Source organism: Podospora bellae-mahoneyi, chromosome 7, assembly GCF_035222275.1.
Source record: "Podospora bellae-mahoneyi strain CBS 112042 chromosome 7, whole genome shotgun sequence".
Taxonomy (NCBI): Eukaryota; Fungi; Ascomycota; class Sordariomycetes; order Sordariales; family Podosporaceae; genus Podospora; species Podospora bellae-mahoneyi.
Window position 1 is genome coordinate 545398 of NC_085886.1, and position 27791 is coordinate 573188.

The following is a 27791-nucleotide window of genomic DNA, read 5'->3' on the forward strand; positions in this document are numbered from 1 at the left end:
GCCACTATTCCAGTTCCTCCTGAACGGCAAATACAAGAAATACAATGTCCAGTTCCAAATCTTCCAGACGTCGAGCAAATTGGGCATGGCATTGAATAAAAGCTACAGGAAACAACCAGTTTGGGGTCCGTTAGCTACCTAGGTACCCCAATACTAAGAGCTGCTGTCTCAACAATGTGTTAAATGCTATTGAATACTCCAATACAAATTCCGACTTAGAGATGGAGAGGGTTGGTGCAGTTGATGTTGAAAGTGCTTCGGGCCATTTTGACTATGAGATCAAGCACATCTCTCTCAACATCACCTTATGGCATTGCTCAACTACGTATCGTCTGATTTCCTTTCATGCAACCTTGGTTCTTCCAGGATGATTGGGCAAATATTCGAAAATCAAACTGAGCGTTTGCAATCCTGTAGTTGGTGGTCACCTAGTATCTCCTATGTTGAATGCCAATTCAACAGAATACCTGCCGGTTCATATTTAGACCTGGAAGATAGACCTGATCTCAAAAGGCCTGAGGCTGTCAACTAACTGCACCTTCTCTGCTAGAGATAAAATCATTCGACCACAATAACAACAATGGTAGACCCACCCACCTCATTAGAGCCAGACTTCCTGCCTGATTGATTGTGAGCCGTAGAGGTTCTTCCCTGGGCAAGGATAAATATACTCCACTGCTTGCCAGTCTTTCTATTTCCTCTCTTCCATTTAACACCAATCCCCCATCTTTCTTTTTTCTTCTCTTCGATCAACGACCCTCCACATCTCAAAACCGTCACCGGCCTGATATTCGGGATGTTTTGAATTAACATCTTGTGGTTTATTCAGTTTTGATCTTACTCTTTCTTCCCACGACCCATCGATTTTCCTCATCTCGTCTCTTTCTAGCTGCAACTCGACTCTCACAAAACCATCAAGGCAACGACACTTTCCCATCTGCCATCTATGGCCAGACTTCAATATTTTAGTACGACTTCTTCTCGGCTATTCCACATTACTTTACTTTTATATTTTTTTCAATTCCTTTTCAGACTGCACTTCTTCACCCGTTTTTCTTTTTCTCACACAAGGCTTTCTTTGTCTTCGACTTTTCTTCCCACCACAACTTCGACTCCTTCCCATCCCAGCTTCGCTCACCTTTTTCCAACACTCGATTTTTCAACAAGTCTTTTTTGTTTCGAAATACTGTCTGCCATAACTCATCTGCCTAACCACAGACCTCGCCGCCAACAAGTTCAACGACGCTCAATGCTGCTCTTGCCAATGCCGCTTGACACCATTGTCGAAAACACACATGACTGACATGACTCTTTTTCAGACTTTCGCTCAATCTTTCAACCTTTCCCGTCCGACCTCAGCACATTCGACAATCGAGCTTCTGGTGCCTATCTCCCTCATCCCCATGTCATTGTCTCCCCACCCATGGGATGACTCCGAGTTGAGAGTCGCTCATGCTTGCCCCACTTCTTTCCCATTTGGTCACTTGTACACACACAGAACTACCCCAACCCATATCACGCCCCACTCACGTTATGTGATGGTCCTCGTTCTCACATCTGTCTGTCTAGATAGGGCTTTCAGCAGTACACGCGAACGTACTTAGTGGGGGAGGGGATCTGGTAGGGGTGGTGGATAGAAGATGGATGAGGGTGAGAGGGAGTGGGAGCTTTGACAGTACACACGAAAGTACTTGGTGGGGAGGACTGTTCGACACTCGACCAGCAACACGTATGTCTGCTTTTGTTTTCTTTTCTTCTGTCAAATGCATGAGCGTCTTGAACCACTGTTGGCGGCGGCTTTGCGCGACTCGACTTTTTGGCATACCCGATCGGGCACCCTCGATCACGCAGCATCATCAAACAAGAAACACACATGGTAAGTTCTTCTCCCCGTGAGTTGTGGAGAGCAGTTATTGACATCTTCTTCAAGAACGCGACCGCCGGCTAAGGATGGGAGGAAGCGAGGGATGATTGCTGGCTTGGGGATATATGATGGCTGGAATAATGCAATGAGGCTGTTTAGTGAAGTCTCCAAGGTCTGTCTTGGCACCGGTGGTCTAGACCACCACCCTTGTCATCCTGTCTTTGGATCAATGACGTCACCCCACCTTTGACAGCCCCTCGTCCAGGAACGATCCGCTGTTCCCCTGTCGAGCTATCATGTATTCTGTTGTCTAGAACATTGCTTGATTTCCGCTCGACCTAGTTAACCTATTGTTTACATAGCACTCGATCACCTAGCCAGACTGTTGCTCCTATGGGTCGACAAGAAAGAATCGCCCGGTCCATCGTCCGCGCCATCCTCAGGACCAATGTCAATGGCACCAAAAAGAAAGCCAGCAACCCACTCGGGATCCTCCTCGCCCTGTTCTCCGCCTTCTTCTCCCTCTACCAGCTGCTCATGAGAAAGATCCGCCCTGCCGACTTTGCCAAGCTGCGACGGGAGTACTGGGATGTCAGCGATGACGACTATGTCGACTCGTTCCGACCGCGGGAGGGCGCAAAGGATGAGGAGGCTTTGACTGCTATCGGGGACATGGGATTCTCTGGTTCCGTAAGTAGAATTCTCTCTCACCGGGGATTTATCATGACAACGGACGTGCTGACCGCGACACCATTTACTGGACAGACCTTTTACGCAACCACCGACCAAAAGTACCTCGTCAAGTCGGTCCCACGCCACTCCGAACATTCCTTCTTCCGCAACGATCTCCTGACCCCGTACGTCCAGCACATGGCTACGCATCCGCAGTCTTTGTTGGTCAGAATATGTGATTTCCTTGGCGCCTCAGGTGCTTCTATTGGAAGGATCCTCCGTCTCGCGCCTTCGCATCATATCGTCATGGAGAACATCATGTACGGCCGGGAGGAGGCTGAAAACAGGGGGGATGCCAAATGGGAGAACTGGGACCTGAAGCCAACGTCGTATTTCTACCCCGAACGAGATATTGCCGATGGCGCACTCACGAGCGACGCAACCAAGGAGCAGCTGGCGGATGAGTTTCACGACAAGATTGTGCTCAGCCAGGAGCAGGCGGATGATTTGTTTGCGAGGTTGGAGGAGGACACAAAGTTGCTGGCCGAACACAACGCGGTAGATTATTCCTTGTTTTTGGTCAGGATGAAGCTGCCACGGGAGGAGGTCCAAGAGGAGGTGCAGCCGGAGGCGGCAAAGTCGGACTCGAACTTGGCGCCGCCAGAGGATGGGCCGTCGGTTCCGCCTCAACCTCCGACGTGGAAGACGGGGGTTGCTTCGGCGGATGGGAAGTATGTTTATCGGGCTTCGATCTTGGACTTCTTTTGGGCGAAGCACAAGATCCAGCCGAGGTTCATGACGTTGCTGATTAACTTGTGGAATTTGTTGATTAGCAAGGATGGGCCGATGAGTATCACTACTACACCGGAGGAGTACAGGGAGAGGTTTTTGAAGATGTGTAGGGGGTATGTGGACATCAAGAAGGACTGAGGATGAGTTTGTGATAGTATGCGTGTGTGGTTCCCCTTTTTTTTTTGTTCTTTCTCTCTGTATTAGATACCCCCCAAACCCAGTCATAGTTTGGCACAGGAGAATGTTTAATGTCTTGATCTACTCTGTCGTTCCAGCCTCCTTGGTCACCCCCGTCTCCCCATCAGGCGCCATCTGCCTAAACATGGCCATCGGATCAAAAAACACCTCGACGCTCCCCAACTGCAGCTTGTCATTCACATCCGCCACCGCCACCCCCTCAATGTCGATATCCCCCCCGTGAGCCTTGATGGTAACCTTCTCCCCCTTGTCGTTCGTCCCCACATAATCACCCTTCATGACACCCCAGTGCCTCCAGCGAAACACCACCCTCGGCGGACCGGCATACACCTCCAGCACCTCCCACGCAAAAGACGGCATCACCCTCTTGAATGTCTTGTGGCTGGCGTCAAAAGAGGAGCGAGCAGGGCAGTAAAACTCGTTGGGCTCGATGAGGGCGTTGTAGGTCCCGACCGAGAGCATTTGGGCTGCGGTTTGTGGAGGTGAGCCGTTGGCGCGGAAGGTGTAGGACTGCGGGGAGGCGATGGTGCGCCATTCGGGGAGGAGGGGTTTGTAGCTGGCTTCGATTTCCCAGTTTTTGACGAGGTTTTCGACTAGGGCGGGGAGGGAGGTGGCCGGGTGGGTTGATTTTTTTGCTGAGGCGGGGGGGTGGGAAGGGTTAGAAATGGGAGGACAGGGGGGGAAGGTGGGAAAAGGGACGGAACCTACTTTGGAGGTAGAATTGCCGGGTTTTGGTGTAGTCGGGGGGTTGGCCGTGGCGCCAGGTTGTGGAGGGGTCGGAGAGGACTGCGTCTGGGTTTAGGACGTAGTCTGGGAGGGTGGGAGGGGGGGTTGAGGTGGAGGACATTGTTTTGGAGTGAGAGTTGACACGGATGACGGGCGGTTGGGCGAGATATTGAGATGGGGGAGGAAGAGAGGAATGATGGGAATGGGTATATATGCCCACTATCACAACCTACCTGCCTCCCACCACCCACCCGAGGATAGAGGTGTGATCGTCTTACTTCCCACAAGTTCCTCACTGGTGATAGACAAACGTTGGCAGTGCCACCGCAAGGACAGCTGACCTATAACAGCCTTTGGTCCCTGTACTATGCTCTCCTTCGGTACACCGGGACATTCTGTAAGCCACGGTAGATAAGTGGTGTGTGGCCGTTGTGGGCCAACCAGGGGACAAGTAGTGTCATCTTGGAACCATGGTAGAGGCATTCTTCAGACGCACGACCTAATTGCCGTATGCAGGGTCCCCAACGTTCGATTCTGTACTGCACGGTAGCTGCATGCTAGCAATATGCTGACATTCGAGATGTGCCAACAGCATATCCCACAAATTCTGTGCGACATGCGAAGCCGGGATGGTATGGGCAGAGATCACTCTGTCATTCAGCATGGCGAAAAAGATCAGAGAACTATTATTGGGGTTGAAAGAGGCATAGGGAGACCCGAATATCCATGTGACTCTTTGAACAGAAAGGCGGAGAGCAACACCGAATATGCTATGGTGATGCCAAGGTGACGTTGACTATAGGACGATGGCTATCAGGTCATGGGTGGACATTACTCCAAACAAGCTCCTCTCAACCGGGAATTTGTGTAACCCGGCGAGTCGTAATACATCACTACCAACTGCATGAGCACGTAGCAATGAGATCCGTGGACCGAAAGAGAGCGACGGAGGACTCTATTCCAAAGAAAATCTACAATCCAAATTGCCATCCAGCTAGACGAACTAGACTGAACAGACATGCGCCTTTTCACACCCCCACCCACCCGCTCGATCCAGTCCAGAAACGCCAGCTCCAGTCATGCGAGGTCTCGATATAACGCAGCAACCTGTTTTGGTTCTATTGCTCTCTGAGGAGCCACGGAACAAGAAAAAGACCAACAGGACCCAAGAAGAGGTGGTAATGGATGCTTTGAGAAACTAAAAAGAGAACTGATGATACAAACAGAAATTTGAGCAAGGAACCGTACGAGAGACAGTGTCAGTCATCCCATTCCTCATCGAGCTGATCAATTAGTCGATTCTCGGCGTCTCGGCTATGGCGTCTCCCACTTGGGGATCCGGACAGTGTATGGTACCCTCTCCTACGAGGGATCAGGCGGCCGCAGGATGAGGTCAATATGGTAAACATGTCCTACACCGTAGGTTAGCGGCTATAGTCCAAGGAAACCTAAGTATGACACCAAGACATACTACGATAAAGCTCCAGATGCCAGCCCACAGGCTGTAGTTGGGCAGCTGCCTCCAACCCCTGGCGTGGGCCACTGTGCGCTGGTAAAAGACACCTCCAACCACGTAGACCAAGACCGCGATGAAGAAGATAATGGCAAAGACACTGCCAGGCCCAACGCTACCAGGTTTGTGGGGCTCGGCGATAGAGCATGCGTGCATTGAACGGACCTCGAAGAAGTAGGCGCACTCATCCGGATCTGTGCCAACAAATGAAGCAGCCGTAGGTGTATCTGGGTCCCTGTCACAAAGGAAAGAAAATGTGGCCGACTTGCGACGTTGTGTTTTTGGCTTCTCCTTGCCCTTGTCCTTCTTGTCATCATCTTCGTCGTCATTATCCTTGTCTTTCGATGCACGCCTTGACTCGGCGTCTTCACCGTCGTTGTCGTTGTCGTTGTCGTCGTCGTCGTCGTATTCATGGTACTTGTATGTCGCTCCGTCATGGACCTCCCATCTCTTTTCCCTGTTCTTTTCATCTGATAGACCACACGGGGATCCCCCTGTATATTGAAGGACAAGTTTGCGCCCTCGGGGTACTAGGTTTCCATCTGATAATCTGTCATGGATCGTCAACGATGCTGCCGCCCCAGGCTGTTCCCAGTGTAAAGGCGTTCTTACCCTAAAGCATATATTTTGCCCTTGGTTTCATAGTATGCGCTCACGTTCTTCCATAGATCCTTGTCGAGTCCGACGACATCCTCCACCTCCTTCACCACGGGACTGCAGAAGTTCAATGTAAAGTTTGAGCCATAATCCCAGCCTCTAGCCACATAATCGTCGACAGGCGAGCCCTTTGGTGGCTTCTCCCCCTCGGGCACAACTACTGCGGTGTCGGGTCGTAGGTCGAAGAAAGCGCCGGCGCCGGTGGTTGCTGTTGCGACACAGGGTGTGACTACAGGCGTGGATGCGGTGGCTGTCTTTGTAGCCTCCTCGCCGACTGCCTTGCCACTCAGGACAGCAAGGGCGCAGAGAAGGAGGGCTCTGGATGGTGTTTGCCGATGCATGGCTGAGAATATTTGATGACGTCGAATTTCGAATGGATCGGAGGCGTCCGGTCAAGGATGTTGGGGCTTGCTTGGCTTCGGGATGCAGATGCGCGCGTTCGCGCCGAGGGGCAAGGGTTGGGCGATATCGAGTGTTGTTGTTCACTGATGAAGCGTCGGTACACGAGGAAGCACAGGAGACAGTTGGCGACACGGGCGACGTCGTTCTCGATGTCGTGGCCGTTGGATGATGGAGGGTTGCTCCCAAACGCGGCCTTCACAGGTAACCGTTTTAGAAGCCGATGCTAACTGGGTCCTGGTCCAAGGAAAAAAGGGAGGCGTTGAATGGGAGCTGTGATTGGCTGCCCCGAGCACAAGAGGCTGGCCCTTGCAGCTGGCAGCGGGCAGTAGAGTGAAGTGCACATGTCAGAACAAAGCTTAAGGTTTAAGTTGGGGAAACACAATTGCCAGTGGAATGATGAAGCTCCTCATGAAGTGACCCAAAGAGAGAGAGAGTTAACAATAGAGCTCAAGCTGTCAGTGTCAACATCCATGGCAGCAGATCTCGGGCCCAAGTCCACCTGGAATTTTGATGCCAAGCACAGGGTAGTGTAGTATAGAATTGCCAAGGCTATTGGCCCCTGACCCTCCACACAGCTCATCTGAAAAATGGATTCTCATGGTGCTGCGTAATTGGCTCAGAGAAACTCAGGCCATCCGGAAAGCGCAGAGCCGACTGTGAACCTCTCTCAGGCCATCCGGGAACTCCAACGCCGACGCGCTAGAGACCATCCATCGTCAACGTCTTCAACGGGCAACCGTCAGCATCTGGGCCTCCAGCTAATGTCATACCCCGGTATCCACGGTTTCCACGGGCTCGACAGGGCGTTACTTATATGCGACAAGCTCCCGCGGCCATTGACAGTCGACTGATTAGTCAATACAGCGAACGCAGCAACAATGAGTTCCAAAGTACAGCAACCCATCGGGGTGTCGCGCAAGAAGCCCGAGTACGAGTTCTTTGGACCGTAAGTGCGAACAATCCCTCTTGCTGCCCCGCATTTCGCTAATCACGTCTTCTGCAGACCCGGCGCTGCCCTGATCAGCTTCGTCCTCCCACCCCTCGTCTACGCCATCACCTTTGCGTGTAACGATCTGTCCGGCTGCCCAGCGCCTTCCCTCCTCCATCCCAAAAACCTCGATCTCAATGTGTTGAAGCGCGAAGTTGGTTGGCCACAAAATGGGTGGCCTGGTCTCTTCAGTTGGGAGGCCACAGGGTGGACCTTGGCTTTCTACCTCTTCAACGCCATCCTGTACCGAATCCTTCCCGCGACCGAGACCGAGGGCACAGTTTTGCGAAGTGGTGGCCGGTTGAAGTACAGATTCAATGCCTTCTCCACCACCATGTTCTGCATCGTTGCTGCCGCCGCCGGTACCATCGCCCAGGGCGCCGAGTTCCCCCTTTGGACCTACATCACCGACAACTATGTGCAGATTCTGACTGCCAACACACTCATTGCCTATGCGCTCGCCACTTTTGTCTACGTTCGCAGCTTCAGCGTCAAGCCTGGCAACCCCGAGAATCGCGAGCTTGCTGCCGGTGGCGTTACTGGCAACATGATATACGACTGGTACATTGGGCGCGAGCTCAACCCACGCGTCACCCTCCCCTTCATTGGCGAGATCGACATCAAGGAGTGGATGGAGTTGCGCCCCGGCATGCTGACCTACATCTTGCTGAACGGGGCTTTCATCGCGAAGCAGTACCGCAACTATGGCTATGTCACCGACAGCATCGTCTTCGTGGCTGTCGTGCAGACACTTTACGTCTTGGACGGCCAGTACATGGAGCCCGCCATCATGACGACTATGGATATCACCACCGATGGGTTTGGGTTCATGCTTTCGTTTGGTGACCTTGTCTGGGTTCCATTCATCTACACCCAGCAAACACGTTACCTTGCTACCCACCCACAGACGCTGGGTCCTTTGGGACTTGCCGGTGTCGGTGCTTTGTTGGTGCTCGGCTTTGCCATCTTCCGCCTGTCCAACAGCCAGAAGAATGACTTCCGCACCAACCCCAATGACCCCAAGCTGGCTCATCTCAAGTATATGCCCACCAAGGCCGGCACTCGTCTGCTCATCTCTGGGTGGTGGGGCATTGCCAGACACATCAACTATTTTGGTGACTGGCTTCAGGCTTGGCCCTACAGTTTGCCCACCGGGCTTGCCGGCTACACCATCCTGTCTGCAGGAAGTGCTGCTGTAGATGGCGCGACCAGGATGCTTGACGGCCGCCAGGTTATCCCCGGTGAGGCCAAGGGGTGGGGCATCATCTTCACCTACTTTTACGTCTTGTACTTTGCCATTCTTTTGATCCACCGTGACCGCAGAGACGACGAGAAGTGCGCCAAGAAGTATGGCGAGGACTGGGAGAAGTACAAGAAGACTGTCAGATGGAGGATCATTCCTTACATTTACTGAGGTCGGTAATGATGGTGAATGGGTTCCGGTGGGAATGGAGATGCAGTGGACATGGGAGAGGGGGCAATGAATAAAACGGTTGGGATCTTGGGCGGACTGGAATAATTTTGGGGCCAGATATACATGCAGGAAAGGTGTTTGAGTTGAAGACATAGCAAACCTACATACAATACATAATCTAATACCATGCAACAAGACTCCCTCGCTGCTCTGACGAGTGACAATTCGTGCCAGAACTTCCCCCTTTTCCAGGGCGGTGAGCAAACCGTGACAAGCAACAAATCGACTTGATGGCCCGTGCTTTCAGTCCAGCCAACCAACACGTGACAAAGTTTCAACAGTGGGTCTCGAAAATCAATCACCAGCGTTGGCTTGGCCAATCCATCAACGCGTGTTTCCGTCCTCAACACTGTAGACGAAAAACACACATCGAACCCGACGACGACCGAACCGCTGATCGAATTTTTATCAACCAACCACACATTCCATCAGACTGCTGTTCTTCTAGAGCCTCGGAAATCACAAATTCATCAAACCAGCCGCTACCATGTCTGACGTTAACATCCAGTGAGATACTGCCCTGCCAAACCGCCCATCTTATTCAAATCATAGGGGCAGAAGCTAATTAGGCGGTTTTCTGTGATGTAGGGCACTTCTCAACAAGCCTCGTAACGAGTGCACGTAAGTCTGATCCTCTCAAACTCACCCTTTGCAGTCGAAATGACGCTGACCTCTTCAATAGTGAGTATGAGATTGCTCAACTGGTACGCATATTCAAACCTGCATTTTCAAACAAGGCAGAAGCCGAGGGAATCAGTGACTGACTTTTCGACCTTTCGATGATTGCAGGAAGCCTATGAGATGAGCAATGGGCCGCTTTCCCTCCTCCAGACGGCCGTCCGCAGTCACTCTCAGGTTTTGATTAGCATTCGGTCAAATCGCAAGCTGTAAGTTTGTCATATCAACGAATGAGATGGGATATGGGGGCAATGCTGACCTGGGGTTTTGTCTGCGCGTTTTAGTCTTGCCAGAGTGAAGGCTTTTGACAGGCATTGCAACATGTAAGTCTTTTTCTATGACTGTTGAAGCTGTTGTTCTCTAGTGCTAACATTCTCTTAGGATTCTTGAGAACGTCGTAAGTGGCTACCTGCCGGATAGACGGACACCAGTCCCGAAGCCTTCAAGAGCCCCCGCGGTGAGGCTAACTTTGGTTTTATCTGTACAGAAAGAGATGTGGACCGAAACTCCAGTACACAACGGAAAGAAGGGCCGGCCGGTGAACAAGGATCGGTTTATCAGCAAGATGTAAGTGGCACCTGTGGTTCTTGAGGAGTTAGTTGTACTCTTGGCTGACATGGATTTTGCAGGTTCTTGCGGGGTGATAGTGTCATTCTCGTTTTGCTCAGCTGATTGGATTTTTTTTGTTGGACCTTGAGGCTGGCCGGAGATAACTAGAGTGGCCTACAAAGTTGGCGAACACAACTGCCGTGCTTCGGGGTCTGGTTGACGGCCAAGAGATTCGGACCGTTTCGCTGCCCTCTCCGGGTTGTCGGGTAGCCGGTGGAGACGTGTAAGGTCGGTAAACAGAGGGTTGGGCGGGTGTCATTACACCGTGGCGTTTTCAGTTTTCAGGGCTCTTTGCGAATTTGGCAGATTCTACATTTTCGGACCAACCAGTATAAATAAAAGCTCGGCGTTGCTTTCGCTAATCACCAACCAAACGTCCTTTGACCATGGACTTGGGTGTCGGTAAGGATGGATGGCTGGGCAAGTAGTTGATTGACACTCGACATGGAAGGGTGTGGGAGCTCTTTGTGTTTCTTGGTTCTTTCCGGGAGAAGAACCTGAAGCTCCGTAACCCTGAAGCCGTCGCGCTACGGGATATAGGGCGACCCGAGACGCTCCCAGTTCCCCGAGGAGCTACACACAGATTGGCCCCTGACATCCATGCGCCGAGCCCATTCCATAACGTCAAGCAGTAGGTACTGTGAGACCACGAGTCACGTGTCCGGTGACCCGGGACGCTGCTGTTGAATCCATGACTACAACAGAGACAACACTGTACAACGTTGCATGACCTGCTGCTGGAGTGGTGTCTTCGTATGTTTGTCTAAGCATGTTTATACAACACACCGGTAACCAAGAGCATGGATACAGCGTTGAAGTCAGGAATGTAACACCAACCATCCGGTTTTCTTCGGCTTTTGTACTGTTCTTGTTGCAAATGATGAAGTGAACTATCACGTCCTCATCATCTCATCACCAGCGGAAGTGATGGTTCGTCGCCGCCTCGCTTACTTCACCAGCAGCCGTGGCGTCGGAAAAGGACCGATGAAGGTTCGTACCGTGTAACCGAATTCCTCGCAGCAGAGAGAGAAGATGGTACGGGGAAGGCGACCCGGCACATGGTCGAGTTGGTGGTTGCGGGTAAGGGTGGAGGCTTGTTCAGTGGTGCGGGGCGGAATCCACTGTTTACGACCGTTCAACTGTGGGGTTCGGCTCGGGTTACAGTGTAACGGTCACTTAAGCGCACCAGAGGGGGGGATCGTTGCTATCCGGCGACGGAAGCCAGCCCCAGGTTTTTCTCTTCTGTTGGGGAAATGTTTTCAGGGCCACCGAAGGAAGGGGGTACTCAATCTGGCAGGTGAAGACTGGCTCACCAGTGCTCACCTTGACTTTTCATCAGCGCCTGGTTCGATTGCCCAGTGTACGGATTCCGCATTTATGTACGGTATGACAGGGGATCAAGCACTTGCCGAGAGCTCCAAGCTTCTGTGGCGACCAAAGTGCCGATCTCCGCCGTCTCCACTAAATTATTCCCGAACATCGTCATCTTATTGACTTTCATCTTGACCTCCAAGCACAGCAGGGGGATTCAATGCCAGTCTCCCGAGCCTCCCCCGCATTCTGGTCAGGGGAAAGGACGATCTCGTCCGTCAGATTGTCATCCGTGTTCGAGTGCAGCTTGGACGTGATCGGCCCTTTTCGCAACGGCCATGACCCGGCTTCTCACCCGCCCTCCATCCTCCCACTTGCCCGAACGGATGCGCTGCTACCCTGCAAGGCACTGCTCTCCATGAATGGATCGAGAGGCGCTTCCTGACGCTTCATGACTTGAGTCCTGGCTGTCCGGCCACTCCCACGGTTCCCACATCTCGGTCTCTTGGGTTGTGCCATCAACTCACCAGGTGAGCATGCCGAGAGGGGATGACGGCTGGCTTCCCGGAAACGCTCCACTGACGTATACAACGAGATTGACCGGCCAGCCAGCCATGAGCATCTCGGGATTAAACAATAGAGGGGGGGGGGGAGGGACGCAGCCCCGTTAATATATATTGCTGCCCGCATAGCTCCTGTTGGTTTTGTTTCACTTCAGTGCCGTCGTCCGTGGTGATCTTCTGCATCTCCCTTGCCAACCTCCGGCAGCCTGCATCTCGCTGCACACATCAACACGAGCAGTTGCCACGATGAAGTTCAGCGTGGTGGTTGCCGCCGCCCTGGCAAGCGGCGCTCTTGCCACTCCCCAATATCCTCCAAAGGTACGCATGTTCCTTCTGTTGAGTCAGTCCTACGCCTCCACTGGCCACGAGCTCTCCATCGAGCCTAAGTTATCGTCTACAAGATTCGGTGGTCAGAGCTCTCGAAGCTGTGAACCTGTCTTTGCTTTCTTCTGTTGCTCAACAGTTTGGCTGCCCTCACGCTTATCTCAGCCGCTGCACAAAACCTCTTTATCCAGATTGATACCGAACTGATCCTGCATGATCCGCAGCCAACATGCAGCTTATACATGCAGCCTTCTGGCTACCCTTTCTTGCTGCCAGAGCCGCACCTGCTGACAACCACGCACAGCTCATCAAGAGAGACCTCGCGTACTCACCTCCTGTCTACCCTTCGCCATGGATGAACCCGGAAGCCGATGGATGGGCAGAGGCGTATGTGAAAGCTCGGGAGTTTGTCTCCCAGATGACGCTGTTGGAGAAGGTCAACTTGACGACTGGTACCGGGTAAGTATCACCTGCTCAGATCGCCCTAACGCCATGACTGACGCTGGTATAGTTGGGCCTCGGAGCAATGTGTCGGTCAAGTAGGAGCTATCCCTCGCCTGGGGCTCCGCAGTCTTTGCATGCACGACGCCCCCCTTGGAATCCGTGGAACCGACTACAATTCCGCCTTCCCTTCAGGTCAGACAGCTGCTGCTACATGGGACCGCCAGTTGATGTACCGCCGTGGTTATGCCATTGGCAAGGAAGCCAAGGGCAAGGGGATCAACGTGATCCTTGGACCTGTCGCCGGCCCTCTTGGTCGGATGCCCGCTGCTGGGCGAAACTGGGAGGGTTTCTCTCCGGATCCGGTCTTGACTGGAGTCGGCATGGCCGAGACTGTCAAGGGACATCAGGATGCGGGCGTGATTGCATGCGCAAAGCACTTTATTGGCAATGAACAAGGTACTTGCAAACAGACCGGCAAGATGGCTGTAGTTCAACCGCGCTAATATGGCCACAGAACACTTCCGCCAAGTCGGCGAGGCTCGCGGTTATGGGTTCAACATCAGCGAGACTCTTTCCTCCAATATTGACGACAAGACGATGCACGAGCTTTATCTCTGGCCCTTTGCCGATGCCGTCCGCGCCGGTGTGGGCTCTTTTATGTGCAGCTACCAGCAGGTCAACAACTCCTATGGATGCCAAAATTCCAAGCTTATGAACGGTCTTTTGAAGGATGAGTTGGGCTTCCAGGGGTTCGTCTTGAGTGATTGGCAGGCCCAGCATACCGGTGCAGCTGCCGCCGCGGCTGGTCTCGACATGTCGATGCCGGGAGATACCGAGTTCAACACTGGCGTCAGCTTCTGGGGTACTAACCTCACTGTGGCTGTGCTCAACGGTACTGTTCCAGCTTATCGGATCGACGACATGGCCATGCGTATCATGGCAGCTTTCTTCAAGGTGGAGAAGAGCATTGAACTGGACCCCATCAACTTCAGCTTCTGGTCCCTCGACACTTATGGGCCTATTCACTGGGCCGCGGGCGAGGGCTACCAGCAGATCAACTATCACGTCGATGTCCGGGCTGACCATGCAAACCTCATCCGTGAAATCGCTGCCAAGGGTACCGTTCTTCTCAAGAACACCGGCTCCCTGCCCCTGAACAAGCCCAAGTTTGTGGCGGTGATTGGAGAGGATGCCGGACCTAACCCCAACGGACCCAATTCTTGTGCCGATCGCGGGTGCAACAACGGCACACTCGCGATGGGCTGGGGTTCTGGCACTGCCAACTTTCCTTACCTCATCACGCCAGACGCTGCCCTGCAGGCCCAGGCCATCAAGGATGGGTCTCGCTACGAGAGCATCCTGACCAACTATGCGGCATCCCAGACCAGGGCCTTGGTATCGCAGGATAATGTCACCGCCATTGTTTTCGTCAACGCTGACTCTGGTGAGGGATACATCAACTTTGAAGGCAACATGGGCGATCGCAACAACCTGACACTCTGGAGAGGCGGCGATGACCTGGTCAAGAACGTTTCCAGCTGGTGCAGCAACACCATTGTGGTCATCCACTCCACCGGTCCCGTTCTCATCAGCGAATGGTATGATAGCCCGAACATCACTGCCATCCTCTGGGCCGGTCTTCCTGGACAAGAATCCGGCAACTCCATCACCGATGTTCTCTACGGCAAGGTTAACCCCTCTGGCAAGTCGCCATTCACCTGGGGCGCCACCCGCGAGGGCTACGGCGCTGATGTTCTTTACACCCCCAACAATGGCGAGGGCGCACCCCAGCAGGACTTTTCCGAGGGTGTGTTTATTGACTACCGCTACTTTGACAAGGCCAACACGTCTGTCATTTATGAGTTTGGCCACGGCTTGAGTTATACTACCTTTGAGTACAGCAACATCCAGGTTACAAAGAAGAACGCTGGTCCCTACAAGCCAACGACAGGCCAGACAGCTCCCGCGCCGACCTTTGGGAACTTTTCGACGGATATTAGCGATTACCTGTTCCCCGACGAGGAATTCCCCTATGTCTATCAGTATATCTACCCCTATCTCAACACCACCGACCCGAGGAATGCTTCTGGCGACCCGCACTTTGGCCAGACGGCCGAGGAGTTCATGCCCCCGCACGCGATTGACGACTCGCCTCAGCCGTTGTTGCCGTCTTCGGGCAAGAACTCTCCCGGTGGCAACCGGGCGCTGTACGATATCCTGTACGAAGTCACGGCGGATATCACCAACACGGGGGAGATTGTGGGAGACGAGGTGGCCCAGCTGTATGTCTCTCTTGGCGGGCCTGATGATCCCAAGGTGGTGCTGCGCGACTTTGGCAAGCTCAGGATCGAGCCGGGTCAGACGGCCAAGTTTAGGGGGCTGTTGACGAGGAGGGATTTGAGCAACTGGGATGTGGTGAGCCAGGATTGGGTCATTAGTGAGCACACCAAGACGGTGTTTGTGGGGAAGAGCAGTAGGGATTTGGGGTTGAGCGCTGTTTTGGAGTGATACCCGTTCAAAGGGGGGAATTATGTTTTGTGTTATGGCATTGAATTAGCTGTTGTAGCGTTTTTGACTTGTTATACTATGGATTATTACCTTGATGCACCTTTTGCTCACCTTTGGCTTGGTTGTCAGCCCTCATGTTTGTCAGAAATTGGTCACGGATGTGATGGTCAAGAGTAGTCCGTCCTCGGTGTCTCGGTGGGAAAAACCCCCCTTCCAGATTCACCAAGGAACTCTTCCAACCGAGACTTCCACCAGCAGCAGAGTTCCCGCCTCCTCCTCACGAGGGCTTTTCCCACCCGCGGATCCCGAGTTTTCTTGCGCCAAAAGATCACATCACGATCAAGGAATCGGAAAAGTTGGAATGAAGTTGGATTGCTGATATGCGAAGGACTTGGACATGGAATTTCCAGCCAATAGGAGGGCGAGCTTCGATTTCTCAACCGGTCAGGAACCCCCCTCTCTTTTTGTGCGACGTTGCAATGGGCCTTGACCAATCACGAATTGGGGGGGGGGGGGCTGCGAGGGCTGCTTGTGTGCATGCGGTTTGCATGGTGTCAGACGTTAATGAGCTTGTTGGTGATGGGATGGGAGTGGGTTGAGGGTTGATGAGTTCAAGATGGGCTGTGGGGGGTTGGGAGAGCTGGAGGGGATGGAGTGTTGGAGAGGTGTTCATGAGGGTATTCAGGGACTTTTATGAGGGTTTTAGGGATCGGAACTCGGGGGGACATATTTGACAGAGATTTCGAGAGCCTACTTGCAAGAGAAGAGGTGATGATGATTGTGCAGATGGAAACAGCCGTCTAGGCAGCACTATAATAACCTCTCATAGTACCAGAGGAAGATTTAAGCTTGTGTCTTAGTACTCTGCATCCTGCAAGGTGCTCAAAGACGAACGAACCAAGACACGGATATCTTCACCGTCTTCTGGCATCCTTTCAGTAACACAATGCACTGTAGAGTGGCGGATTGTTCTTTTCCTCCGAGTATAACTCTTTCCATGGCAGCCAGCGGGTACCAGGAGTTCGTTCCGCCAATGACGTGATTGGCCGGACCTGACGGCTTCACCTGCCAGGTGCGAGCGGAGTCAGGTCATTGGCCACCTCAGGGTCATGGCTGGCTGCATCAGGCATCCGCAATTGACCAAGAGAGCTTCCAAAAACAAATCTTTCCATCTCGACTTCAACACGAACTCCCGTCCGGTCGACCACACCGTGGACCAGCAGCATCTCCGATTCAACCCGAGCTCTGTGTTCCAGGAACTCTCCGGGATTTATTTCAGTAAATAAACAGTCGTCTGCTTTGCCAGAATGGTCTTGTCTTTTGTTCCGAGTCTCTCGCGGCTCGTGGGGGAGGCCAGCCGCTGCGAGGGAGCGGCACGAGATTGCCAGTGCCGCGGTTGACATCCACGACGAGCTTCTTATCGCTGTGGCAGCTGGATTGGTAGGACCCCTACAGCTGGACCACATGGCTTGCACGCTTCTTGATAGTGTAAATTGAATGAGCTTTTGAGCTTTCTGCAGGCCAAACGTCACCCATCTTCAAGCTGTGTCTTCGAAGATCATAAACTCTCATGTCGATAGAGTCAGTTGATGGTCAGAATGATCCAGTCTAGACCTACAGTCTAGAGTACAATACGACCGATAAGATTAAGCTGACATCCATTGCTATATTCGGTCCAAGCCATGAGCCCTGTCAGAACGACTCGAGCTATCTACACCCACGCCCACGTCCACATGCCAAGCGCAACCTTCAGGGATACATCTCACCCACCCACTCTTGAACCCACCCCTCCATCACGCCCAAGCCAGACATACAGCGCCGTTGCGAGGCCTTGCCCCGGAGCCCTACACATGTGGCATCATGTACCTCGCCATGCATCTTTCCAGTCAGCAAGTAAGAGCCCTATCCGGGGTCTGTAACAAGATGATCTGGTCCACCAGACCGCATCTAGACACCCTGCAGGTGAAAGATATGACTCCAGCCGAGCCAAAGACTTGATATAGGGATCACTTCCACACCTCTCCCACACTCGGAATCGGTACCTTTTCTGCTCAATATCAACCACTGTGTTTGCCTCCGAACCACCACCGAGCAATCACATCACTCACGATGGCATCACGCATCACTCCGGTGTCCGAGTCTGCAGCCGCTCTTCCCGAAGCTCGGAGCCATTCACCCTGGCGACGATCGGCTTGTGATCGATGCAGAAGCCAGAAGCTCCGTTGCACACGCAAGAAAGAGGACGACACAAGCACCCCGTGCACAAGATGCCTTCGTATTCGATTTCCTTGCTTTACCAGTCCGGCCAAGCCACCGGGCAGGCTTGCACACAGAAGAGCCCAAGCAGCAAACAATGCATCCCTCTGCGATGTTGCTCAACATCAACCACCTTTCATGTCCTTACCTGGCAGCGGACATGCCATGACCTCGGGAGACCAGATGGCTTGCGGTAACCCTCTATATGCTCCATGGCCCTACACTCAGCAGGGGTCTGAGCATCCGGTGGTGATGGAGGATAGCTCCATGATCATCCCTTGGGCAGATGCGAGTCACGCCATCGACGCCTTTGACTTTTCTGTTCACAACAACACACTGTTGATGGACGCTCACACTTTATGCGGCAACCACCACATCCACCCCTCGACACAACATCAGACGTCCACCATGTCTCTTCCATCACCTCCCGAGTATCAACCCTTCAACCCAGAGGATGGCTTTACCATGAAGCCCATTCCGACACACAAATCCTCCCGCCAGGGAGACCCAGGGGTCTTGCTTGCAAGCCTACAACAAAGCCTCTCAAAGCAACTCCTCCACACAAAGTCCCTGCCTCGAGACTTTAGCATCCTCGACACTCTTCTACCGGGCTCAACCAAGCCCACCGACGGTTTCGACCCTTTATCCTCAGTCCTGAGCAGCACCTCTGAGCTGATCGAAATCTCGCAACTATTCCATCGACCTACAGACGAAAACAGCCACAACAGATCACCCAGCATCACCGATGACAGTGTTCAGGGCGCATCACGATGGCCATCACCCGCCTCGAGTCCTTCTCGGATTCCCGGCCAGGGGTACTCTGCGGCCTCATCTACGGCAGCAAGCTCCCCATCATCGTCCACCATTGTCGACCCGGCATTGGGAGGAGCACCACGGAGAAAAAACCACCAGCTCAACGGCGCGAACCTCCTGACCATGGTGTCCTGCTATCTCCAACTCATCACCATCTACGACGCCATCTTTGGACATGTGCTGCTCGAAGCGGCGTTTGCCATGACAAGGAGGCCAGGCGGGAACAATATGCAGCATGCCTTGGCGCATGCTATGCCTATTGATCTTTCTAGGGGATATCATGATTTCGGGTATGAGCAACAACAGTACGAGGTGAATCACTGGCAAAGAGCCGGCTTGCTAGCTCGAATGGTGGATGGGCAGTTGGAGGGGGTGGAGAGGGCTTTGGGGTTGCCGAGACAGTATTGTGTTTCTTTGTCGATGCAGACGGCCACCGCTGTGGAGCAAGGGTCGCTTTCTGGACGTGAGGCGAGAGGGTTGCTTGGGGTGATGCTGGGCGGGGCGGCAACGGGGGTGAGGTACGAAGGGGAGATGATGGGGGAGGGGTTTGTAGCTAATAGTGTCGAGCAGGAGGGGGTGAATATGGTTACTATGTTGCGGGAGAAGCTGGGGGGGTTGTTGCAGGGTTTGGAGGGGGTTGGGTGTTGAAGTTGGAGCTGGCTTTGTTTTTGTTGGGTACACACGTGGGGAGTTTTGGGCATTATTGGAGTTGTGGTTTTTGGGTAGAGCATAGCGTGGTACACAAGTGGGAATATAATGCCTTGAGTTTTGCTTCTGAATGGGATCTGGAGTTTTCCACCAGTATGCTCTCTCCTGCCTTCTCTTGGTGGCTTCTAAGGTGAGAAGTGCCGAACATGGTTGATTACTGATCGTTTACGCGTTCAAGAGAGGGATCCCCGGACCGTACAGTGTATGAAGACAAGTAAGGGAGGTGGGCATGCAGTTATCGGCCCGCGCTGTCAGCGCCCGCCTTGGTAGGAAAAGGGAGGTTCTCGATCATCGGCTGGTTCTGCCGAGACAGGGAGCGCAGAGAGGGGGGGGTGGTAGAAGTCGACCTGTCTAGGTACACACCCCCTTCCCATGGGGAGATTGAGGCAAAGCTACAATACGTACCGTGAGACGCGAGAGGCACGCCACCGACCGGTGGGGAAGGTGTGGTATGCATGACTGCGCTGGGCATGTGTGGCGTGGAGTACTCGAGGCTTTGTCTCTCTCGTACCTTGAAGGGATGGCTACTATTGATTTGCCGGATGGTTTTTTTGTGGATGGCTGTGCCGTCTGGCTTTTACACCGTACCCGCCGCTCGGTTGGGGTTTGTTTTCCCCAGGCCAGGGGCCGGTCTAAAGTAAGGTGCTGTGAAGGCTTGTTTTGTTTACTTGTCACTGAGGGAGGGGGGGTGGGGGGGGGTTGCAGATGAAGGGCTGGCTGGGATAGCAAGATGTGTTTGAGACTTCTTGTTTTGATACAATCGTGATTTTCGGAAGGTATTATCACGCTTAGAGAGGAGTGTGTTTCTTTTCAGTCACTCCTACTCCTACCTGATGATGGGGCAATGAGATGGCATGGTCCGAATTTCAAAATGACTAGGGAAGAGGAAGCTTAATATTATTTTTATCCACCTCATATCTGCAACGGTTCGGAGCCTCTGCGAAGGTTGACGTTCGGAGATGGCTGGCATCATGACCATCATCTTGATCGGGGGGTTAGGCCGAGACACGTGCCTTGCTCACTTGGGTATCTATCTGATCAAGTTACTGAGTTTTCCTAGTGTCATATCCCTTCACTTATTAAAGATTGACTGAGCAAGAAGTATCAGACGAGGGTGTCATGGAAGTCGGCGGGTAATTTCCATATGCACATGCTGGGAGATCTAGTAAGGTACCTCAGGAAGCTGATAGAAGATAACCGCCCCAGGTGTCTCTGGTTAGAGAACGCATGGCGATCTCCTGAATGACGATGATGACGCGAGATGTCAGACTGGACTCGAAGGGTGGTGGTGGCTTGAGAAGCCGGAGAAATCACATTCGGGCTGACAGAGGTGGAATCAATCTTCCAGGATCGATCGCGTGGTGGCGTCGCAATGGTGTGTGAACCTTTTTTCTCGTAGCATATATCATACCTAGGTAGGTATGCACTTTAAACCGTTTAGTTCTGCGGCTGAAACAATCTGGATTTTGGAACCTGGGGTGTTCGTGGTGTGATGCCGAAACGGCAAACCCGAATGCAGAAAAGAGGCACATGAGGCTAAAGCATCCGGTAGCCGGTAATGGGGTGGGGAGCATCGCGGTGGCTTCTTTAGTTCGCTTCAAAATATTGATGCCTGGTTTGCGCCCCCGGCTCATGATGACAATTGGCGTTGAGTGCTAGGATGGTGGATTAGTAACTGTACCCTGTTTGATCCCGGTGTGATGGCTGAAAATGTGAAAGATCGTGATGAAGGATGTGATTGACGTCGATCACGGAGATTTACTAAGTGGTTATTTTTGAACTTAGGTTAAGGCTGCTCCCGTCGCCAAACATCCTTGAATTTGGTTAATGATGAGGGTTGCATTAGTTGCGGTTGTGATGGAGCTCATTCTACACTTCGCTGATGAAACGCCCATTTTTCGCCGATCATTAGTATATCCTGACCAACATGCTGGGTACCCACCGAGAACATACTCCAAGCCAAATGTGATGGAGTGTTTCTCGTTGCGGGTGCTTGTGCTGCTGTTTTCAGTGTGGAGAAGCACACCACATTCAGGGGCCCCCTTTTCAAGTGTGTGTCTCAGGGGCGAAGGCAAATTACTGACGTGTTTCTAAGACGACGCGACTACCTTAGGTCATTTCCTTCACGAGTTGAACTTGTCTCGATAACAATGCTATCTCTTTTTCATCACCCTACCTGGTCAAAAATTAGAAAAGTCATAACCTCCGGTATTCGGTCAGCCGGCCTAAACCACGTCTCCGATGTTCCAGAAACTTGCGGCAAAAAAGAAAATCACGCCCCAGCACGAGACAAAGAGCTTCCGGCTCACTAATAATATGGTGTGACAGTTGACACCCCTCAGTTGTCGTCCCATCATACTGAAATGCATTACTGGGACTTGTCGGCATTGATCGGGCCAGCGTGCTATTTCTTGGGAGCCATAAGAACTGAAACTGGCCTACAAACCGGTGCATATCCAGAGAAAGAATTCTTCACTGCATGGATCTCTTCAATTTGCAAATTGAAAAATGTTGCAGGATACATTAAAAGCTTATGCCATATCGGTGTAGTTGCCAGTGGCTCCCTCATCCCCATCAGGTTCCTGAGGCCCATACCTGTCCATGATCAGCTGTGTCTTGAGCGAGTCACTCGGCACAAGCCATCCCTTTTCCGTCAAGTATTCACCAAGAACCTTCTGTGTGCATCCGGCATGATTCCCATTATCACTCTTGAAGGAGATCTCGACAATGTTCTCGGTGCCTGTATCAGTGTCCTTGCTGCGAATAGGCCAGATTTCGACATCAACTTCGACTCCTTCCCACCTGCCTTCATACCGCTCCGCCGAGATCGGACCGTAAATAACGGCTTGAGAAAGGAGGCTTGTTCCCCATTTCTCGAATGACCAGTCGTCAAACTTGCCGGGGATCTGGTCTCCAAGCAACTTTCTAGACTCTTCTTCACCAGGTAGCCCCATCTCCTTCTTCCCCACTGTTCCCTTCTTGACCTTCTTCTTGCGGCTGATACTCAGGGTCTGCTTCTGAAATCCCCACTCCACTTGTGCATCGTACTTGGTCTCAGTAGTATCGAAACCGTCGTCTCTGGCTACAGTGAGAGCTGTGAGAAGATCGCCAGTATCGATAGCCCCGTCGGCTTGGTGATCGATGATTGGGTATCGCTTTTTGTAAGTCAGTTCATAGCCTGACTCGCCTTCGATCTTGCGAATGCGAGGAGACCATCCCGCGTTGTAGATCTCTCTGGAGGGTGTGTCCAGAAACTGAACATCCATTCTGCTGGGTTTCTCGGGGAGTTTGAAGGCTGCACGGAGGATGTCGTTGGGCTTGGATGATGCTGGGTCGAAAACCTTGGTGGCATCAAGGAGAAATTTCACCTCGAAATCAGGCACCATGGTTGATTTGACTGTATGGTAGTGATTAGCGATCAAGTTCATACATCAAAATACTGTTGCAGGCTGGCATACCGTTCGCCATGATGAATGCTTTGCTACGTAGCCACCGATACTGTGTCAGGGCCTGTAGGATAAGGTATAACGGCAATAGATGATTCCACAGTCGTTAACATGTTGAACCCCTTTATACTCATTTTCTTACACAGCTCTCTTTCTCTTCGATCGGGGACTCCGTGTATACAATGACAGAAGTACGGTATAATATTGAACGCCCTAGCCTCATTCAAAAAGGCTATCGCGGTTAGGGTGCAATACTGTGCAAGACACAAGCTGAGTGTGGATGAATCCGAAGCTTTTGAGTGGTCAATTCTTCATCACGCCGACACCACCTGCATCAGGGATTCAGCTCTGACCAAATGCAGATCCTAACAGGCCAATCTCGACCACCTGAACAAGTCACCCTCACACTCCTTGCGCTGATCACCGACTCGGATTTATGCAAAGACAAGCCCAGGCCATGAGCAGTCAGCCCTATGAAATGATGCCATCCTAGTGGCAGGCACGAGAGTACCTGTCAACAGTTTAACCGGCGCGGACGAACCCGATAGTTTGGCATCCCAGATAACTTTATATCGATCAAGTGCCGCAGAGGTAGGTTCCGTATTTTATGGGGATTTTCCTTTCCATCAGTTTTACACCTGGCGGTTGTATGTACTGGATTCTCTTTGAAAAGCTGAAAAGCCTGCCCACCATTAACCCTCTGAACCCCTCAGCCCCTGAGCCCCTGACCCCCCGACACGCTTTTCTGACTGTAGTTGAATCATCGCAAGCACTCGATCCCGCATTTACAAAAGTCTATCTCAACAGCATACTATCACACAGGTGAAAGAGATAGCACCACGTCCCTAACATTCACCCTATCAGCTTTATGCATTGAGCGGACCGGAGGCAACATCACTCAGTAATCTTGAAGAAGAAAGCGAGTTTCCAATGGCTATGCACTCCATAAACGGAGACGCTCGCTTCATCCCGTCCCTCCTTCATAGCGGAAGCCCTCATCCATCACCGGCCGTGGTGACATCACTGCCCATGCGTTGCGAGGAAGCGAGTATGAGTTTGCTGCGGCGGTATCGCTTGTAGCAGGTAGCCAGTGTCTTCCGTCTATTTCTCTCCACAATCAACACCTCCTGGGAGAACCTTGGCTGCATCTTGTCCGGCATCGAAGGCGCTTTGTCGGCAACGATTCCCGACGGGAAGGCTACTTTGACACCCAAGATAACCTGGTTCCCTGCCATGTTTCAAGATCGGCGATGTGGATACCCAACCGCTTGGGCACCTGCCAATACTTCTTTTTGTAGTGGCTAGCCCATAGACTCAAGCATCTACTGCCTGTTATAAGCTTTACTATCGAGTAAGGATTAGTCCAAACTCCGAGAACTAACATCAGGAAGAGGCAGTTCAGTACAAGCCTATGATATGGTAGCGGTAGACCTAATATATAGCAGGTCATGTATGCGCAGTCTGGACCTAGCTTGGCATCTTCATGCACTTGAAGTCGACGACGGATGACTTGTCAAAAAAAAAAAAACCTCGAGACGGGACGTCATCCGCCGTTGCCCCGGTTTTTGGGATCGTGGCGGACGGCAGTCCCATTCCGTCTTGCCGCATTGATTAACCAAGTGATTAACCGCCTCGCGGTCCACCAATCGTCTCTCTCCACCCAACCCGGTTTTGGAAGCTATCACGCACCCCGGACCACGTGTTGGGTGGTATTTGTGTGGGGTACAACACCAAGATCTGTTCACGGGACGCCGCTGGGAATCGCCGAGCGAGCGGTAAACAGGAGGAGCCGCAGCGAACAGACTGGAAATTGGAGGACCGCCGGAGCCGGTGCGACTTTCCAATGAAAAGTTCCAAAGAACAGGATTGTAGAATAACACCGTGGAGGCCTTGGGTGTGGACTTGTATAAATCCATCCATGGCCGCCATCTTCCAGGGCTGATGATTGTGACAGCCTTCAGCTTGCCTTGACAACTCCAAAGCAGCCGCCTCCAGCACCTTCACAATCAGCAGCCATGAAGTCCTTCACAGCTACCGCCCTGGCGGCCCTCTTGGCCCAGCAAGCCGCCGCCCATTCCACCTTCCAACAGCTCTGGGTTGATGGAACCGACTTCGGCAGCCAATGTGCCCGTCTTCCTCAGTCCAACTCTCCCATCACCAACTACAACTCCAATGACATGCGCTGCAACATCATCGGCACCAGGCCCCAGGTCAAGTGCCCAGTCCGCGCCGGTGGCACCGTCACCGTTGAGATGCACGCTGTAAGTGAAGCCACAATTGTCTGGACAGAAAGAGAGAGCAAACCCACTGACATGTATAAAAGCAAAACGGCGATCGCAGCTGCTCCCAGGAGGCTATTGGTGGCGCCCACCACGGCCCCGTTTCCGTCTACCTCACCAAGGTCTCTGACGCCCTTACCGCCGATGGTTCCACCGGCTGGTTCAAGATCTTTGACGATGGCTGGCGCAAGAACCCCTCCGGCCGCGTTGGTGACGATGATTTCTGGGGCACCAAGGATCTCAACGCTTGCTGCGGCAAGATGAACGTCAAGATCCCATCCGACATCCCCTCGGGTGACTACCTCCTCCGTGCCGAGGCCATTGCCCTCCACGCTGCCGGTGGTGCCGGTGGTGCTCAGCCATACATGACTTGCTACCAGATCACCGTCTCCGGCGGCGGCAGCGCCAGCCCCCCTACTGTGTCCATCCCCGGACACTTCAAGGCCTCCGACCCCGGCGTCCAGGTCAACATCCACGGTGCCATGACCAACTATGTCATCCCCGGCCCCTCTGTGTATGCCGGCGGCAGCACCAAGGTTGCCGGAAGCGCGTGCAGCGGCTGCGAGGCCACCTGCGCTGTCGGCAGCTCCCCCACCACCAGCCTTACTCCTCCTGTTTCCACCAGCACTCCTGCTCCCGGCAACGGTGGCGGCGGCAGCCCCGGTGGCTGCACTGTTCAGAAGTACGGCCAGTGCGGTGGTCAGGGCTACACTGGCTGCACCACTTGCGCTGCTGGTTCGACTTGCAACACCACCAACCAGTGGTATCACCAGTGCGTGTAAGGAATGAACGAAGTAGGCCTCATGGGTGGCAGCATGTGAAGGAGTATTGTCTGGTAAAGGCACAAATTCTTGTATATACTTTTGGTCTTGTCCAACACAAATATAGCATCTGCATATCGCGACATCCTTGCATGTCTGTCTCTTAGGTGCCTGTGATGGTGGCGATTTCATAACAAGGCTGCGGAACAGATAAGAAGGACCGCAATCGTGCCTAGGTGGCTTTTGATACGGGTGGTTTGACGCACATATGATGCTTTGATCACGCTGCAACGCAAGTCAACGGCAATACCCGACTGAAACAGCACCAAAGCTGCCGCTACTGCCACTAAGCCACCACCTTCTGACGCCTTCATGTGCTGCTCGGGCATGAGTAGCCCTATCTCCTCTTCCTGTCCGGCTCGTCAGACGTCAAGTTCAACTAAAAGTGCCGCTGTTCAGTCGTCTGCTATTCGGTGCACCAGTCACACGACACCGAAAATGCCGGAGGTGCATATGCATCCATTCGGCCAAAGGGGGCCGATGACCACCCTCATCGCTTTTGAATTTGGTGCCTAGTGGTTTTTGCATTTCGTTCCTGAAAATTCCAGCTTCTTTAAGATTCGAGGTTGCCTACCTACCACCCTTTCTTCCAAACCCGAGCACAAGAGAGTATCCCATTGGTCCACCCGAGAGCCAGTCCGAGCGAGAGTGTGCTCCGTGGCCCAATATATAATCGAAAGCTCTCTCATCCACTGCTACAAGCCCCTCTTCTCGTTCCATCATCATCTGACATCATCCGTCACACACAAGTTACCAGCGCACCTCCCTGGCAGAACAAACACCACTTCAACATGTCTCGCAACTGGCCCATCGACGGCGACAACTCCGACATCCCCCACGGCTTCAAACGAATCGAATACGACGCCGACGCCCGCGTGTACATTTACCAAAAAGGCACCCAGCTCTACGCCGCCCGAAGCAACACCTCCCCCATGACTCCCATCCCCAACCGCGCAGCATCCAACATTTCACCTGAGGGCTTCCGACAGGGCTTCCCCAATGCCGACAGAGATGAGGACAAGAATGGGGTGCGGCAGGTGCTCAAGCGGAGAGTCACGGGAATTACTCGATCAATCACCCGGCGAGTGACGGGACGGAAACCAAATAGTTATGGATACCAGAAAGAGAATCGGGTCGGGCGGTCTCCGTCTCGGTCTCGCCCGTCGGGCTTTTTGCCAGATGAGAAGGAGGATCCGTTTGGGGATTACGCTAGTTATGAGGATGAGAGGCCCGCGACGACGTTCGACGAGATTTTCGGTGAGTGGCACTATTTCCTGAGGCCTTCGTTTTCATACCCTTTTTCTGTTTTCTCTGAAAATACTGGTGAGAATAGATGGATAAAGTGAGTCGTGGCTAACGGCTTCATCGGCAAATTATAGCAAAAATGCCGAGAATGAATACTGTTTGATCAACCAAGACTGAGGGTGGCCTCCAACACATTTGAATGTGGCACGTTATGAAGTTAAAATGTGACTGTATATAGTCAGAGGTCTCAGTCGGATCTGTAGCGGTCTTGGTGTAATGCTGTAAGCCGGTCTGAGATATCATTCACCTTCTTCAATGCGCAGAAAGGGAAGATACATTTCGGCATCAAGCCAGGTATCGGGGGTCTCAGGAGAAACTTTATGTTTCGGAGAAGTTGTCGACAATATGTTGTTAAATCTGATGGCAGGTAAACTCCTAGAGAAGATGTGCAGGGATGCGCAGCTGGTTTGGCGTTGTGTCCGAAAAGAAAGCAAAAAACA

At 52.7% G+C, this 27791-nt stretch overlaps 10 protein-coding genes across 10 annotated transcripts; 7 read left to right on the plus strand and 3 right to left on the minus strand.

The window, feature by feature from the left end:
• The first annotated feature begins 1025 nt into the window (after window positions 1-1025).
• Window positions 1026-3576, plus strand: QC761_703240 (uncharacterized protein). The gene is made up of 3 exons (XM_062881898.1): window positions 1026-1382; window positions 1574-2554; window positions 2630-3576. Exons 2-3 carry the CDS (start codon window positions 2258-2260, stop codon window positions 3464-3466), a joined length of 1134 nt encoding a protein of 377 aa, XP_062727910.1. The 5' UTR covers window positions 1026-1382; window positions 1574-2257; the 3' UTR covers window positions 3467-3576.
• A 10-nt stretch (window positions 3577-3586) lies between these two features.
• On the minus strand, window positions 3587-4373 carry QC761_703230 (uncharacterized protein; the record flags this gene model as incomplete). The annotated part of the gene is made up of 2 exons (XM_062881897.1): window positions 3587-4161; window positions 4235-4373. The coding sequence occupies 2 exons, from the start codon at window positions 4371-4373 to the stop codon at window positions 3587-3589; spliced, it is 714 nt and encodes a 237-aa protein (XP_062727911.1).
• A 1138-nt stretch (window positions 4374-5511) lies between these two features.
• MRL1 (Cation-independent mannose-6-phosphate receptor CI-MPR) lies at window positions 5512-7413 on the minus strand (the record flags this gene model as incomplete). The annotated part of the gene is made up of 3 exons (XM_062881896.1): window positions 6378-7413; window positions 5724-6315; window positions 5512-5664 (listed from the first exon to the last, which is right to left on the minus strand). Exons 1-3 carry the CDS (start codon window positions 6761-6763, stop codon window positions 5512-5514), a joined length of 1131 nt encoding a protein of 376 aa, XP_062727912.1. The 5' UTR covers window positions 6764-7413.
• ERG24 (erg24, C-14 sterol reductase) lies at window positions 6577-9428 on the plus strand. Its single transcript, XM_062881895.1, has 2 exons — window positions 6577-7770; window positions 7828-9428. The coding sequence occupies exons 1-2, from the start codon at window positions 7703-7705 to the stop codon at window positions 9224-9226; spliced, it is 1467 nt and encodes a 488-aa protein (XP_062727913.1). The 5' UTR covers window positions 6577-7702; the 3' UTR covers window positions 9227-9428.
• A 174-nt stretch (window positions 9429-9602) lies between these two features.
• On the plus strand, window positions 9603-11030 carry SMD2 (mRNA splicing protein). The gene is made up of 8 exons (XM_062881894.1): window positions 9603-9793; window positions 9875-9907; window positions 9969-9990; window positions 10076-10173; window positions 10249-10287; window positions 10346-10361; window positions 10452-10531; window positions 10594-11030. Exons 1-8 carry the CDS (start codon window positions 9774-9776, stop codon window positions 10634-10636), a joined length of 351 nt encoding a protein of 116 aa, XP_062727914.1. The 5' UTR covers window positions 9603-9773; the 3' UTR covers window positions 10637-11030.
• A 383-nt stretch (window positions 11031-11413) lies between these two features.
• Window positions 11414-15900, plus strand: BGL4_2 (beta-glucosidase). The gene is made up of 4 exons (XM_062881893.1): window positions 11414-12765; window positions 13076-13230; window positions 13283-13671; window positions 13730-15900. The coding sequence occupies exons 1-4, from the start codon at window positions 12694-12696 to the stop codon at window positions 15721-15723; spliced, it is 2610 nt and encodes an 869-aa protein (XP_062727915.1). The 5' UTR covers window positions 11414-12693; the 3' UTR covers window positions 15724-15900.
• Window positions 15901-17832: 1932 nt separating this feature from the next.
• On the plus strand, window positions 17833-19440 carry QC761_703180 (uncharacterized protein; the record flags this gene model as incomplete). Its single annotated transcript, XM_062881892.1, has 1 exon — window positions 17833-19440. The coding sequence occupies one exon, from the start codon at window positions 17833-17835 to the stop codon at window positions 19438-19440; it is 1608 nt and encodes a 535-aa protein (XP_062727916.1).
• Window positions 19441-22023: 2583 nt separating this feature from the next.
• On the minus strand, window positions 22024-23179 carry QC761_703170 (uncharacterized protein). Its single transcript, XM_062881891.1, has 2 exons — window positions 22959-23179; window positions 22024-22897 (listed from the first exon to the last, which is right to left on the minus strand). The coding sequence occupies exons 1-2, from the start codon at window positions 22966-22968 to the stop codon at window positions 22032-22034; spliced, it is 876 nt and encodes a 291-aa protein (XP_062727917.1). The 5' UTR covers window positions 22969-23179; the 3' UTR covers window positions 22024-22031.
• A 1524-nt stretch (window positions 23180-24703) lies between these two features.
• On the plus strand, window positions 24704-26139 carry QC761_703160 (uncharacterized protein). The gene is made up of 2 exons (XM_062881890.1): window positions 24704-25207; window positions 25270-26139. The coding sequence occupies exons 1-2, from the start codon at window positions 24962-24964 to the stop codon at window positions 26005-26007; spliced, it is 984 nt and encodes a 327-aa protein (XP_062727918.1). The 5' UTR covers window positions 24704-24961; the 3' UTR covers window positions 26008-26139.
• Window positions 26140-26312: 173 nt separating this feature from the next.
• QC761_703150 (uncharacterized protein) lies at window positions 26313-27783 on the plus strand. The gene is made up of 2 exons (XM_062881889.1): window positions 26313-27303; window positions 27426-27783. Exons 1-2 carry the CDS (start codon window positions 26838-26840, stop codon window positions 27452-27454), a joined length of 495 nt encoding a protein of 164 aa, XP_062727919.1. The 5' UTR covers window positions 26313-26837; the 3' UTR covers window positions 27455-27783.
• Window positions 27784-27791: the final 8 nt, after the last annotated feature.

Excerpts from the sequence above, each read along its gene's own strand:
- QC761_703240 (XM_062881898.1), top strand. The coding sequence starts at position 2,258 with ATGGGTCGACAAGAAAGAATCGCCCGGTCCATCGTCCGCGCCATCCTC. Across the intron at positions 2,555-2,629 it reads ACATGGGATTCTCTGGTTCC|ACCTTTTACGCAACCACCGA; the intron begins GTAAGTAGAATT and ends TTTACTGGACAG.
- ERG24 (XM_062881895.1), top strand. The coding sequence starts at position 7,703 with ATGAGTTCCAAAGTACAGCAACCCATCGGGGTGTCGCGCAAGAAGCCC. Across the intron at positions 7,771-7,827 it reads GAGTACGAGTTCTTTGGACC|ACCCGGCGCTGCCCTGATCA; the intron begins GTAAGTGCGAAC and ends CGTCTTCTGCAG.
- SMD2 (XM_062881894.1), top strand. The coding sequence starts at position 9,774 with ATGTCTGACGTTAACATCCA. Across the intron at positions 9,794-9,874 it reads ATGTCTGACGTTAACATCCA|GGCACTTCTCAACAAGCCTC; the intron begins GTGAGATACTGC and ends TCTGTGATGTAG. Across the intron at positions 10,532-10,593 it reads GATCGGTTTATCAGCAAGAT|GTTCTTGCGGGGTGATAGTG; the intron begins GTAAGTGGCACC and ends TGGATTTTGCAG.
- BGL4_2 (XM_062881893.1), top strand. The coding sequence starts at position 12,694 with ATGAAGTTCAGCGTGGTGGTTGCCGCCGCCCTGGCAAGCGGCGCTCTT. Across the intron at positions 12,766-13,075 it reads CTCCCCAATATCCTCCAAAG|CTCATCAAGAGAGACCTCGC; the intron begins GTACGCATGTTC and ends AACCACGCACAG. Across the intron at positions 13,672-13,729 it reads CTTTATTGGCAATGAACAAG|AACACTTCCGCCAAGTCGGC; the intron begins GTACTTGCAAAC and ends ATATGGCCACAG.
- QC761_703160 (XM_062881890.1), top strand. The coding sequence starts at position 24,962 with ATGAAGTCCTTCACAGCTACCGCCCTGGCGGCCCTCTTGGCCCAGCAA. Across the intron at positions 25,208-25,269 it reads TCACCGTTGAGATGCACGCT|CAAAACGGCGATCGCAGCTG; the intron begins GTAAGTGAAGCC and ends CATGTATAAAAG.
- QC761_703150 (XM_062881889.1), top strand. The coding sequence starts at position 26,838 with ATGTCTCGCAACTGGCCCATCGACGGCGACAACTCCGACATCCCCCAC. Across the intron at positions 27,304-27,425 it reads GACGTTCGACGAGATTTTCG|CAAAAATGCCGAGAATGAAT; the intron begins GTGAGTGGCACT and ends GGCAAATTATAG.